We start from the raw sequence: 15,225 nt of genomic DNA on the forward strand, positions 1-15,225 counted from the left end.
ATTTGAAAAGTTTAAGGCTGTTATGACAATTTCATTTTATATCTCGGCAGTAAATTTTTATGTAAGATAATTGACTGATAATTGATAATTGACAATTGATAATTGACTGATAACTGAGAGATGTGGCGTGTTGATGTTCCTGTTTCTAATGTGTGCTGACAGCAACAGTCTTAACGGTTTTGTTCATCTTGCTTTCAGTGTCATTAAACAAATTAAGGTACTGTTGTTGCATACCTACAATGTTTATTTTCTTATCTTAGTGTTCTACCCTGTTTCTTTGAGCTGGGAAACGTTACAAATGACATCTGTGTATTTGTCAGATTGCCATTTGCTCTGCTCCTAAGTAAACAACAAAAAAACATTGAAATATTAGTCGACTAGTGAATGACTGTCTATGTGTGCTCTGCTATTGGCTGGCGATCAGCACACCCCTCGCCCGAAATCAGCTGATAGGCTCTAAGCCTACCCCCATGACCCAATTGAGGTTAAGCAGCATAGAAAATGGAGGGATGGATATTAATAGACTATGGACAAAATCTAACATCTGATTCGGCTATGAAAATTCAGCCTCAGTGTGGACAGATGTTACAGATCCAGTGTGGATTCTGATGCAATATGATACAAAGTACGATTAAACTTTGCAGGCTGTTAATGTGTCACAAGTGTGCACACTTCAACTTGCTTGGGTTTGTTATATGCAACGAATCAGCTGGATATTTACACTCTAAAGGGCAAATGCCCCTCTCACATAAAAAATACAAGTGGAAAAGTAAAGCAAGTGGGACACACAATGTAACTGTATGGACACATGGATGATGTGGGTATCAAAATAAACACTAACACACTCATAAATATGCAAAACAATACAGTTTGATACTGAGTTATCACCCACAGGGCATGCTGGAAAGCCTAGGTGCACGCTTCCCCAACAGGAAGTTCCCCAGCATGCTTCCTGTTGGTGTCAAAATGACCAAAAAAACAGTTTTATGGGCCATTTGTGGTTGGTCCCGTTATGTGAGCCCAGTGAAAATTTGCTGTATACACCACACTGCACAACAGTTATGAGTCATTAAAGCATTGATAAATTAATTCCCTTGCTCTTCATCACAGCTGTCCCGCTCTATGTCATGGTAACAATAAGCACATCAAGCTTAAGAATACTGGAATTGACATCAATGTTAAAATTGCAGTGTGTTGTATCGTGCATCGCTTGTCAATGCCCGAGGAAATGTAGCTTTGCACCATGCTCAGCATAAAAAGATGCGAATAGATGTGGTGTGCTGAGGGCAGCATTGCCAAAGCTTTTCCCATCAATACAACAGTGGGACCAGGCCCCATTAGAGTCACCGATCCAAATAAAGTGACTGTGATGGGTAATGACAGCAGCTTTCACAGAAGCCAACCAACCGTTTTTTCCTCATTCTCTCTCTCTCTCTCTCTGTGTCACCCATAAAAACACTCACCTTATTCTACCTTATGTCAGCATGAAGTATTAAACCAAAACATGATAGAGGAACAAATACAGGAACAAATTTGTTAGTAGTTGCAAGTTGCTTTAATATATTTTAGCTAATTATTTTTTGTATGCAAACTTGATAAGCGTGCAGCACATTTAGTGTAAAATTGAAGAATAACGAAATGTGGTTGAAAAATGGGCGTTGCCTGTGCCTAATCAATTTCTTTGTGCATGATGGTGCACAACGTTATGTTTAAATGGTGATGCTGATTCAGTCATTTGTGGATGCAATTAAATATTGGGATGGAGAAACAGGAAGTATATCAAAAAAGTGTTCACATTAATATTGACTGACTGTTATTTATCCAGGTGAAAGTGTCAGTTGAGAAAGAATAGGCTTCCTCGCCACGCTAACATCAAATGCTATTTTAGGTGACAGTGATCCACGGTGGGCAGCATATGTTGTCAATTTCCTACCTCTCCTCTCCTGCTCTCCGCACCGGGTCTGGTGACGAGTGCCGTGTCCCCGCACACCACCGCGGCATCCTCCACGAACACGCAATCCGGCAGAGTCTCATCCGCGGGCAGCTCCAATATCTCGAGCCCGAGCGTGGTCCTCAGGACTCGGACGTACGCATCATGCTCCCGCTGAGCCTTGGCCACGTCCACCTCCGCCTGGCTGCTCCGGAGCGCCTCTGTAGCCAAAGAGTTAGGGGTTCCCCGGACGATAGCGTGGGTGTAACGACCAAAAGCTGCCATTAAACCAGACATGTTTTTCCTTCACTTGGCACGCGTAAATATAGGGGGGGAAATCAAACCCGCAGAGCACAACGAATCAGTGACCATTAGCTATCACGATGCTGCCTGGATTTGGTATACAGCACCTTTTCACTGTGTTGGGTTAATTCTTAATTGACAGTAGGCTGTTTCATTGAGTGTCAGTGAGCCGCGCTCCAGTCTCCAGGCGAGTCGCGGTGACGCGCAGCGACCATCACGTGGAGCCCAGCAGCCTGTCAGCCCGAGAGGCGTTAAACACAACAAGTGATAGCCAGCTACACCCTCAACCTTGGCTTCCAGCTATTTCACACCGAACCAACAAACAGTCTTCAAGCAGCATTGCAGCACCCGTGCTTCCCTAATAGTTACAGCAATTCATAAATAATATATACAGTACAGAATTCCTTCATACGCATATGGGCCACTATAAATAAAACATGCTTATGTGTTAACTTCTCAAAAATGTCAGAAGAAAAATGTGGATCACCTGCACAATCTACCAAAAAGCTTTATCCAAACAATAATAATGCTCAGTTTTGGCTTTATGTAGTCATAGTCACCCTTGCAATTTCAGTTTGTAGTGTAGAACTGCACAGCATCCATCCATTCATCCATTTCCTCAACCGCTGTCTGTAGGCAAGGGGACAGGTACTGTCACAGGGTATATATATATAGAGAGAGAGACATAAACCCTTCACATTCACTCACATTCAGACATCATTGCTGACTGGAAGTCAGGTGAGTCAACCATTAGATCAAGGGTTCTCAATAAGGAGCCCACACAAAGAACACAGTATTCAGTCTGACAAAAGAAGTGTCGCTCATGCAGTACTTCCTCCGTTCTGCAGGGGGTAACAATGAGGTCTATGTGTTACAATGAAGCAGCGGTAGAAGAAGACAGCTAGCATTGAAATGACTAAGCATATCAATCCTAAAAAAAAGTAGACACTGAAAATTGGATCTAGGATTTGGCCATGCATCAGGATGTTTTCAGCGATATTAAGATGGAACTAACTAAGCTAGCACAAAACACTATATTTCGGGCAGAATAACGCAACGCCTCGCTAAAGGCGTTGTGAGTGACACCTCAGCGTCTCAGGTCACAGTTCGTTTTACTGTAGGTAAAAAACCTTTATTTAATCCAAAGTGAAAATGTATATATTTATTTGTGTACTAAATATCCCATGTTATGCTGCTGCTTATAAACTGGTACACCCTAAATATGTAAAAAAAAAATTCACTTTAAATTTAGTGGGTGTGGCCTATATATCGGTATGGTATATATCGGTAGTTTCAGAAATGAAACTTTTAAAATACATCAAGAAGGTAAATAGTACTTCCTGTCCAGCATTATGTGAGGTGTACATGAGGAAAAGTGTGTACTGTATGTGTGAGGAGGAAAGAAATGGGGTTTAAAAGGTACCATCTGAGGAAGGTTTTGGGCTCATTGAAGCGGTCTGAATGGACGGAATGTTTCTTCAGGCATCCCAGAAGCACATTCTTCCACTGCGGGACCTTGGTTTGTCTTTTCTTGTTCCAGATTCCCTCAATTATCTCAGTCTGTTCGAAACATTCCAGGAGCCCCACATTCCTTTTTTCCACTCCAGCCAGGCTCACCAACCAGAGCCCCCCTGACACAAACACCTGCAACCACCCAGACACCAGGACTCTTTTTCCATCATTCCTCATCATGGAAAGACATGGACCGAGAAAAGACCCCCTCTACCCTCCACCCCTGTTTCTTTTTTTCCCTTTTCTCTCCATGCTGAGGAATTTGGCTTAGTTAGATGAAGGAAAACCCTCATACTCGAGCACACCTGGCTGGTACATTGTGCAGCTATGAAAGCAATGAATGAAAGCACACCCAATCCACCAGCTGTGGATGAACCAGAAACGAGAAACACTGCCTCGTATTTGTCTGGCTCGATTGTGATGAGATTCTCTCAATCTAACCTGACATGCTTGATTGCACAGGTGCATAGGGCATATATGTAGATCTGCAAGCAATTGCACTGACTACATTGAAGAGATAATGCTAAAAGATGAGGTCTATTTCCGGGTGATAATGAAGCAAATTAAGAATGTATCCTGAGGCCTTCCGGCAGTATTGCCAGTTGCTTTGGATGCAAAATGGTTTGAAACAATAGAAATCTGAATGAAATATTCACAACAGACACATTTCCTTAACAGGAAAGGAAGCAGTTACATACATGAAAGTCACCTTAAGGCTGATAACAAAGGGATGTCTGGAAAAAGCAGAGGAAGTGAAATATAAGGATTAAAAAGATTATGAAAAAAACTAGCATACAGGAGGAAATTCCATAAAGAGTTAAGACTTAATCGCTGAATAACTCGACTCCACTGAGATTTACAGTTTGATGTCGTGTCATCTCTTTGTAAAATTCCATTTGTGACAAAAGACGCCAACATTTTTTTTTTCGTTTGTTTGTTTTAGCAGACTGACCTGATTTTACAATTGCGTTTTTTTTCCTATTTCAAGTACTAAATCAGAGATTTTGGGCTTGTGAAATAGCAGTCAATTTTTTTTTTGTGGCATATTTTGCAGGATGCAAACTTAACATCACGCTCAGAAGTTTCATAGGCAAACATGTTGGGTTTCTATAGTGCACAGAGGGATCTCTACAGGCTGTAACATAGCCTGTATCGACAGGTGATCTGCATGTACTTTTACACAGAAATTAGCCAATCGATCAGAGCACCCCTAATACTGACATTAGTGAACTGACCCACAGACACTGCAAAATCTGCAGAAAGCTGTTCCAGCTGCAAAGGTGTGACCTACTCACTAAAATAAAAATAATTGGTCGGAAAAATAATCCTGACTGATAAAGTAAACAATCTTGAATGGCAGTGCCACTGCACTTGTTGCAGTCCAATTTCCATAACGCACAAAAGCATGAGACTGGGTGGAAAACTGGAATAGCTCTTCGAGTCTCAACAGTTCTGAAAATCAGATGTGGCACACACAGATGAAACACAGGAAATAATCACTGCCAATTCCTGTGTATTGCAGAAAATTTGATTACTGGAATTCTTAACATTAGTCCTTTTGTTTAGAAATCAGATATTCCATCATTACACAATACTGACGCTGATAACTGTTTTAACAAGTCAGTACTCCGCTATCTAACACATCCCTTCAGAGCTGACTCAGTGATTCTGTCTCCTCTGTCCCTCCTCGTGTGTCCTTACTTGGTCAGAGCACAACTTCCTGCTGCCTCAGGAGCCGACAAAGATGTGTTGCTCATACTCACTGCATACCAGCCAGCTATGACATCTATTCAGAACATACCACAGTGTAATCTGTTGTTTAAACATATCATTCTGTCCTGTTCCATTTGTCAACACATTATTAGGAAGGCTGGGGACTTCCTGAGAAGTGACCCAGAGCTCTGCAGTGTTTTCATCTTTGCACAGACCTTAAAACTCTGATACATGTGTATACTATATGTATACTCTGATATATATGTATATATATTATTTATATGGACGAGTTGGCAGCCAATCACAGGGCACATATAGACAAACAACCATTCACACTCACATTCATACCTATGGACAATTTGGAGTCGCCAATTAACCTAGCATGTTTTTGGAATGTGGGAGGAAACCGGAGTACCCGGAGAAAACCCACGCATGCACGGGGAGAACATGCAAACTCCACACAAAGATGCCAGAGGGTGGAATCGAACTCTGGTCTCCTAGCTGCGTGGCCTGCATACTAACCACTTGTCTGCCATGCAGCGTAAATGGTATTACAGTATACAAAAATGTTATCAATAGTTCAATAGAATTGAACTTGGGTCTCCTAGCTGTGAGGCCTGAGTGCTAACCACTTGTCCGCAGTGCAGCCCCATTAGGATTATAATCCATATATTTTTTAACTAATTTATTTGTGAATAACTGAACAATATACAAATACAACCATATAGGACAATAGGACAAATTAATACAATTATTATGCGTACACAATTATATGTGCAAATAAAATCAATAGGTCAAAATAATAGCATACAATACAATAGCGTACATGTTTACCCAGATTATATTTTTCTAAATATTTACTTTTTAATTATTATAGTCCTAAAATTATATTTCACGTGTTTTACTGTAGTGTATTTTTTTAAACATCATTACTGATACTACCCTTGGTATCGAAGTTGTCGATATTTGGATCGATCCACTCACGCCGACCACTCACAGAGACACACCCCCAGTCTGAATAGGCACAGAATTTGTGAGTCTGTTCTTGTCAAAATAACAGCAAAATACAAATGTAGCCCAGTGATGATAAACCATTACAAAAGGAAAACGTGTCCACCTTTCACGCATTGTGCTATAACACAATCAACGTACACCTCATATGAATTGTTTTCCTTCCTACGAAGCGCGGAAATGTGACAAACAAAAGAAGAAAACAACTCACCGGAGCCTCTTCAGTCGTCTCAACATTCATGTCACAGAGAAGACGTGTAGATCCTGAAATAAATGCTCTAAAACTCTTGATAGCAAAGCATTACCCTCTCCTTCACAAACTCCACTAATATCTCTTGTGGGGAATTGGAGCACTTTAATAATAACGGGACCTACTTTTTCTCCTGCTCGGAAACGTGACAGACAGATGGCGTGAAAAGTTCAAATTGCCCCGAGCAATGAATGCAAAGGAATTTCCCTGCATGAAGAACATATTTAACAAGCCTTTAAGATGTCAGGAATGCTTTGTGGTCTGCTTGCCAAAGGGGGGGGTGGGGGGTGGTGGCGGAGGGGGATATGTTAATAATGTCGGCTACTGCCATACCAAATATGGTCATATTGTTACGTCTGAGTTCTGGTGTGCGCATCTGGAAGCGCTTAGCTCCTCTGAATAAATGCACCGGAGAGCCAGAAATAGACTCCGTTAAACGTATTGCAGCCCACACCTTCTGATTCTCATGCTAAAAAGGATACCGCTATTGGAAGTGTTTCCATGGTGACGCATTATGAATGCAACTGTTGTTGTGATGATCTCATGTCTGCCCATATATGAAATAATGCCACTTTAATTTACTTGTTTCCTACAAGCTTAATGTGTCACGTGATTACATTTGCCTGAAAGGGATCTTATTTATTATAAGACAACATGATGTAATTGTTTTGTTCACTTCCTGTGCTTAAATTGTCAATAAACCTTATGCAGTGATTGTATTAGAAATTATTTTGTTTGATGATATGATAGGACAGTTAAATCAGAAATACTGAGTGATGATTCACACATTTGAGAGGAAAAGCAAACTTTTTTTATATGGAGAATTTGAAAGGGTTTATGATAAACAAGAAGGAAAAATGTGAGACGGAAAAGTGTGTTCTTACGGGCTCCATTGGGGGAAAAAATCCATTGGAGAGGGAGAGAGAGAGAGAAAAAAAGCACACGCTTTAGACAGGGTGGAGCTTAGGTCTTGGATGGAAAAAGCGTCGAGAAACATTCCTGGCATAGTTTGGGAACAGTTCAGCAGGCAGCCCGAGGACGACGTCAGCTTCCCAGTAGAGTATAAAAGAGAGGAGGGTGCCGGGGCTCAGCAGACTTTACCGAGAGCTTCACTAAGCCCAGCTTGGACCTCCAGAAGCAAACACAGAGAGAGGGAATACTTCACGTCTAACAAGACAGAATTTCACAACTTTTTTAAAAAAAAATTCTGGGACCAGGATTCCTGTTGGCAACAAACGTATCCAAGATGATGATGATTTTTGCTGTCATTACCTTTCTGGGGAGCATTAACTTGGTAAGTTGTTTCTATTAACCTCAAAGAAGCATTTATTCATGCCATGTCATTTCCAAAGATGGTTATATTCTTCAGTTTTTCATATATGGTTTTTATTCTTCTTTGTACAGGTTTTCTCCTCCTGCCCGTCCATGTGTGAATGCCCCCTGGAGATGCCTAAGTGCGCACCGGGCGTCAGCGTGGTCCTGGATGGCTGTGGCTGTTGCAAAGTTTGCGCCAGGCAGCTTAACGAGGACTGCAGCCTGACGGAGCCCTGCGACCACACCAAAGGGCTGGAGTGTAACTTTGGGGCCAGCTTTGCTGCTGCTACGACTCGTGGCATCTGCCGAGGTATGTAGAAAGCACTTCTCATAAATTTGAGTGCAGAATGTAGATAAAGTAGAGTAATTATCTGGCAGCAATGTCTTCAGACAGAAGAGCAGGGAATAATAACATTCCTCTCTTTTTTTTCTCTCCCTCTTGTAGCCAAGTCAGAGGGCAGACCCTGCGAGTACAACAGCAGGATCTACCAGAATGGAGAGAGCTTCCAGCCTAACTGCAAACACCAGTGCACATGCATCGACGGGGCAGTGGGATGTGTCCCACTTTGCCCTCAGGAACTCTCCTTGCCCAACCTGGGCTGCGCCAACCCAAGACTGGTCAAGGTAGCAGGCCAGTGCTGTGAAGAGTGGGTGTGTGACGACGGCAAGGAGACAGACATCCTGGAGAAGATCTTTGGCAAAGACAAAATGACAGATGAGCTCGAAAGAGACCTGACCAACAGGAACGAGCTGATTGCAATAGTCAAGGGAGGACTGAAATCGTTGGCTGGTGAGAAAAATATATATTTTTTTACTTTCAATTCACATGAATATTCTGTGAGAGTCAAGGGTGCTGATTGGATTCTTTGTTTATGACAGCCTTCAGGCCACAAGCTGAGATCCACATGTTTGACAGCCAGAAGTGCATCATCCAAACCACACCCTGGTCTCAGTGCTCCAAGAGCTGTGGAACAGGCATCTCCACCAGAGTCACCAACAACAACAGCGAGTGCAAGCTGGTCAAGGAGACAAGAATCTGTGAAGTGCGACCATGTACTCAGTCACTTTACTCCAATCTTAAGGTAAGCTTGAGTCCTTTCTGATCAATGCGATCCAAACATACTGGAGAAGATGTCACTTAAGGATGTAAATTCCTCACTAATCCACCACTGTGTTTGCATTTGCAGAAAGGAAAGAAATGCAGCAGAACCAAAAAGTCCAGCCAGCCAGTCAAGTTCACCTACGCTGGCTGCTCCAGCATGAAGAAGTACAGACCCAAGTACTGCGGCACCTGCGTGGATGGTCGCTGCTGCAGCCCCCACGACACCAGAACCATCCGTGTCAAGTTCCGCTGCGAGGATGGCGAGACCTTCAACAAGAACATCATGATGATCGAGTCCTGCAAGTGCACCTACAACTGCCCCCATGCGAACGAAGCCTCCTATCCCTTCTACCGCCTCTCCAACGACATCCACAAGTTCAGAGACTGATTGGTGAAGACTTTCCTGAACCCCAAAGCAAGAGAAGTGGCAGCCCGGAAGAATGCTGGGGTGTATATAGGCCACCAAAACAACTACCAGCGTCTTGTTGTAACTAGATTCCCAAGGAATTGTGGGCTTACATCAGGAGGACTTTATGAAGTGCACTGTTTGCTGTGACTACATCAGCACTCTTAACTAAGAATTGCTTCATATTAAGGGAGCATCTAAGCTGGCTTCGTTATGGAGCACAATGTAATTAATATTTGTACATTCATGTTAGTGGCTGATATCAATTCACTGTGTATATTTTGATCCTTAACATCAGACATGACCCAGACTGTAGACTTGTGTGTGCATATGTACAGTACATATGCACACACGCAAAATCATTGAGTGTACCAACCCACAAACTCAACTTGTTTAACAAGTGTGTGGTTTCATGACTTCCTGACATGGGCATTATCGTTCATGTTTTGTGGCAGCTAGTGAACTCCCTTCATGAAAAAGACAAAGCGAAACATGTCAAAGGATGAATGAATGTTTTTTTGTTTTTTTTTTAGTGTTGTTAATAATATTATTTATCTAAGAAAATGTAGCTACTTTATTTGGATATTAAGAGTCATACTGGAATAAATTGTAAAATGATTTAATTTTATATGCTACAAAATAAAGTATGTTTATTTATGAAATATAACAATGCCTGGCTTTGATGTTTTTAAACTACAACACCCACAAGCACAAAGTCATTATTTCCTTCTGCAAACAAAAGAGCAGAGTCCATCGCTTCTTATGTAACGCAAACCTGAAGGCTCTCTGCTGACATGAGGTCACATTGGAATGATATCTTTGTATTTGATCTGGCTAAGCCATACACTTGACTGATTGTGAGCAAGGGAAAACAAAGATTAGGTTACGACTAGGAGAGTATGCCAGTAGTCTTAAATGCTGCTCTGAATGGGCTGGGATGAGACACCTCCAGATGGGTGTCTAAACTTTTTCCAGCGAGGACGGCACACAAAAAAAATGAAGAATGCAGGGGGGGGTCAATGTTGATACATTTTGTGCATTAACAGTGCTAAAACCAATCCAAACTGCACTTTGGACACCACTACTTCTCCATATCACATATCACACCTACCCTTATCACAGTAACTAATAATCATTTGTTCAATATGTACCAGTTAAAAAAATTTTAGTAATAAAATTGACTTATTAATAAAGAAGGATAAGAATGTTAATGTCAATAGGCTTTTTACAGGAGCTACAGAAGCAATGTTCCATAGTAAATAAGTATATCATGTGTATTGCATAACAATTATTGATTAATGATAGTAGTAAATATATGAGTATAATTTATTTCAACATTGTATGGTGAAAATACTTGGCATAAACCTGTATAACAAATAAATATGTGATAAATGATATATGCAAACACCAATGTTCAGGTATCAAGACAGTGTTTCAGCATTATTCTTCCTTATACTTTGTAAACATCCTACTGTTTGGTTCATATTTTAAATTATTACTCTACGTTATAGGGTTGTAAACAAACACAATGCATTGTCAATTCTTCTATTAAAAGTATCATCAAATTAACCTGATTCATTAGGAGTTGCCTTATAAGGCGAATTAGCTGCTGGCTCCTAAATGGCAGGGGGCTGCTAAGTTGTAAACATCCTTTCAAAGTATGGCTGCAATCTCCTTTAACAGGGATTAAAAAAAACCATTTTGACAGGGTAGAAAAAGGGTAACATTGTTGTTCTTGTGGTTACAGAATGTTGTTTTGGTGCTACTGGACCAGTGTGTTGCTTCTGTCACATAAACACCACATGACTCCCTTCCTCTCTCATTGTTTACCTGAACTCCCGCTGCTCTCGTGCCAATGTCTCTTACTTTTATGACTCCAAAGGAAGAAAAAAAAAAAGGCTTGACGGTGGAGGCTTGCACCTGGTGCTAAATACCTGCAATGTGATTTGAACCGAGGTAGTGAGAGCTCAGGGGTAACGACAGGGAAGGTTTTTTTTTTTATCCAGGTATTGGGAGTGGCTCAGGAATGCAGCAGTGGCTCGGAAAGCAGACATGCTGATGGGCGGCAGATGTTGGAAAGTATTTCAGAGCAACATGTTCACTTTAGCATGGATGATTTTTCCAAAAATATACAAACACTCCCTTGTACTCACTTGGCTTCCACAAGACACATCTCATCTCATTGCAAGCCACTATAAGCAACTTCTTCAATACAGAAGGCATTCTTGCATGATTTGGTGCAGCATACACAGGATGCGTCCACTTGGGTTTTACAGATTGCTCACATGAAAGACTTTCTCAAAGTTCACCTAATCACAAAGATGTGCGACTTCCCCTGCTGCCTGATTTACAGTCAAAACACTCCCAGAGTCCTGTTTTTGCTCTTTTGCTTCCTAAAGCACATTTCCATCTGAGTCCCCCATACTTTGGAAAGTGCCATGCAATCAGACTGTCATTTGTCTTGTTAACACAATACAGCTAACTTGGTTATGTAATGGCTTTTCAACGTTATGTGAGCAGACCTTTTCGACCATCCGTGGCATTCCTTTATGATAAAAGTGAAGCAATGAAGGCACAAATCTTTCAACATTGTCTTTTCCGGACAGCTCAAAATCAGATTCATTGATCCACACCAAGTGGGAATGAGGTGGGGGTACTGTCAAGTATGCAACAACAACTTTTAAATGTAATTGCTCTCAGATGCACAGAAAAAGCAACCTTTTCTCACACAGGGGCCCCGGCAATGAAATCACTCAGTGACTACCTCATTCCCTGAGCACAGAATATGTTTATATGAGAAATACATTAACATTAAAACATCATCAGGCACTATGTAATACAGAGCAACCATGAAGCTATAGAAGATCAAAGACAGCCATTACAATTTGCTGGAATATACTGAAGTCACGAACCTAAGTCTATACAGTCAGGACTCGAGTCATTGTACTGGAGGGGGAGTGTGGCGCTAGACATGTTCAAAAAGCACCATCTGCTGTTTGAAAAGGAAACATACATTCTAGATGTTCTGTGCCTTGACAGACATAAAATCTGCATTCTAAAAAATATACAGCTCTGCTACTGCTTATTTCTATATCACAATAGTGGAAGTTTTATAAAAATCTCAGCGAGCTCACCCTGTGACCTGAACATTTTTCTTATGTGCACTATCGTGTTAAGAGTTTTCTAAGTGGCTGGATGGTGCAGTTGGTAACAACCCTGGCACTTGGCTGAGTGCAGCAGTCAGCATAAATGGTATTCATTCATTCATTCATTCATTTTCTACTGCTTATCCTCACAAAGGTCACGTGGGTGCTGGAGCCTATCCCAGCTGTCTTTGGGGCAAGAGGCGGAGTACACCCTGGACTGGTCGCCAGCCAATCACAGGACACATATAGACAAACAACCATTCACACTCACATACATACCTACTATATGGATAATTTGGAGTCCGCAATTAGCCTAGCATGGTTCTGGAATATGGGAGGAAACCGGAGCACCCGGAGAAAACCCACACATGCACGGGGGAGAACATGCAAACGCCACACAGAGATGTCCAAGGGTGGAATCGAACTCTGGTCTCCTAGCTGCATGGCCTGCATGCTAACCACTTGTCCCCCATGCAGCATAAATGGTATTACAGTATACAAAAATGTTGTATTATCATGTTATCAATAGTTTTATTATCAATAGTGGCCAACAGTGATGAAATCCCCACTTAAAGCCCAGGTACCAAATGCACTGCAACTGCCACACACTGTCAATCTTCGGTTCCGAGGAACACAACTACTAAAGTGATTATTGACTCAAGGACAAGATGAGTATTGATGGGAGAGACAACAGACTCTGTGGGCTTAATCACATTGACCGACAGTGAAAAAGAGTTAATTGAAAATAGTTCTTGTCCAAAATGGACGCACATCATCAACAGTTGACCCAATGTGGCATTTGCAGCACTATTTACAGAAAATGTGATTAAACTTTACTTGATTAAACTTCCATAAAATATTGTATCAAGTGACAAGAATGATTTAGATTTTCCTATATTTGATATTCCTTCTCCCACATAATTGTAACCCTGTTTCTCTGATTGTGAAGGAACACATTGTTGTAAGACTGCCATCATTCTCCCTTGTAGTAGTCATCCTAGCACATTTGCACAACTGATGTGCCATGGAAATAAATGAGAGGCAACAATGACTCAAATCTGGTTTCCCAGTCGGGTTCACACAAAAGGAAAGTGCCACAGTCCTGTATGAAGTTGATGCCAGTTGTCTTAATTGCAAATCCCCACCAATTGAACCACCCATAATCACACAATTGAAACTGCCTTGACTGACCTTCTTGTGGGAACAATCCAGTTTCCAGTCAAGGATTTTGGTCTGTGCAGTCTTTAACACTTACAGGTACAACTGGTTTTCTATTGCCTACCCTGTTAAGAGTGATGGGGAGATGGAGAGTATTACACTGATCACTAGTAAGTCACAATAACAACAATATACATTCAATATACAGGCAAATATTTGAGTGACATAAATTTGGTGTTTCTTTAAATCTTCTGCCACACGGTGAAATCTCGCATAATTGAGATTCCCATAAAAATGTCTCGCTTGACATTATCTGATTTTGGATCAACATTTGCAATAAGAATGACTGATACTCAGATCCAAAACCTTCCCAGTCTCTCTTCTTTACTGTATTAATTGCATTTTCTAATGATAAAATGTGTAAGTATTCAGCACCAATGAATGATAATATAAGCTGATCAATTAATATATATATATATGTTGAATTGCAAATACGCAAGGATCCACTGTATACTGAAAAAACAGTATGTGTTGGGATCACAAAAAAAGACTATTGACGCAGAAAATTTAAGTCACTTTAAGTCAGTTTTTTGGCATGACTGACAGACACCCATTTGGTTAAATTAACCTAAACACACATTTTTGGACTATGGGAAGAAGAAACAGTTGAAGCATAGGTTAAGGTTAGATCCATGGTGTGGTCCACTGGTGGACACTGTGTAACAGGACTGCTGCCCACTAAATCAGCACTAATTGCACGGTTAAAATTGTGAAAAATACGAGGAAAGGTAAAAATTTTACTTCTTACAGTCCTCTCCTAAAACAACCCCTAAATGACCTAACAGCAAAACAAAAATAACAGTTTTTGTGTGGTAACAATGAGTCACTTTATAAGAGAACTGCTAAAATACTACCATAAAATGAAACAAAAGTTTACACTTTTTAATCCAGTCTACGATGTGTCTAGACATTCTCTATGCAGGACATGTGGTACACAGCTGAAAAGGCACCATTTGCATGCAACACTGCAAAATTTAGCATGGACTTAAATGTTGTGTCCATACAAATCTACTGGAACTTAGGAGGTCAAGGGGAACCTCATCACACATTTTCCCAGATTGTACAGATTGTACAACACTAGTTCCAGAAAATCTGAAATAAACATCTGTCTAAAGCTGGGTTGATCAGTCTGGGATGAGTACAAACATGAGTCCACAACTAAAATGTGTATGGCAACATTCATGTAGAATGAAGACGTCAGAAGTCTCTGGTCCATTAGTTGTCCTGAGAGAAGGGATGCACTCAGGTGTGAGATCATTGCCCCTGACTGGAAACGGGTGGAAAATACGTCATCACAGGCTTAGACATCAAAGAAAGTCA

General features: G+C 41.1%; 2 protein-coding genes across 3 annotated transcripts in view; one reads left to right on the forward strand and one right to left on the reverse strand.

The window, feature by feature from the left end:
• Positions 1 to 6,971, reverse strand: part of ddah1 (dimethylarginine dimethylaminohydrolase 1) — a 52,746-nt gene extending 45,775 nt beyond the window's left edge. Inside the window, exon 1 of one of the 2 annotated variants that reach the window (XM_058072892.1) lies at positions 6,681 to 6,971. In XM_058072892.1, coding sequence (XP_057928875.1) covers positions 6,681 to 6,710 — 30 coding nt within the window. In that variant the 5' untranslated portion in view covers positions 6,711 to 6,971. Of the gene's footprint in view, positions 1 to 1,933; positions 2,843 to 6,680 lie in introns of those variants that run through there. The other variant, XM_058072891.1, reaches the window with a different exon arrangement.
• A 774-nt stretch (positions 6,972 to 7,745) lies between these two features.
• On the forward strand, positions 7,746 to 10,184 carry ccn1 (cellular communication network factor 1). The gene is made up of 5 exons (XM_058072890.1): positions 7,746 to 8,013; positions 8,124 to 8,343; positions 8,479 to 8,823; positions 8,913 to 9,115; positions 9,221 to 10,184. The coding sequence occupies exons 1-5, from the start codon at positions 7,966 to 7,968 to the stop codon at positions 9,521 to 9,523; spliced, it is 1,119 nt and encodes a 372-aa protein (XP_057928873.1). The 5' UTR covers positions 7,746 to 7,965; the 3' UTR covers positions 9,524 to 10,184.
• The last annotated feature ends 5,041 nt before the right edge of the window (positions 10,185 to 15,225 follow it).

This window comes from Doryrhamphus excisus, chromosome 5, assembly GCF_030265055.1.
Source record: "Doryrhamphus excisus isolate RoL2022-K1 chromosome 5, RoL_Dexc_1.0, whole genome shotgun sequence".
NCBI lineage: Eukaryota > Metazoa > Chordata > Actinopteri > Syngnathiformes > Syngnathidae > Doryrhamphus > Doryrhamphus excisus.

Excerpts from the sequence above, each read along its gene's own strand:
- ccn1 (XM_058072890.1), top strand. The coding sequence starts at position 7,966 with ATGATGATGATTTTTGCTGTCATTACCTTTCTGGGGAGCATTAACTTG. Across the intron at positions 8,014-8,123 it reads TTCTGGGGAGCATTAACTTG|GTTTTCTCCTCCTGCCCGTC; the intron begins GTAAGTTGTTTC and ends TTCTTTGTACAG. Across the intron at positions 9,116-9,220 it reads CACTTTACTCCAATCTTAAG|AAAGGAAAGAAATGCAGCAG; the intron begins GTAAGCTTGAGT and ends TTGCATTTGCAG.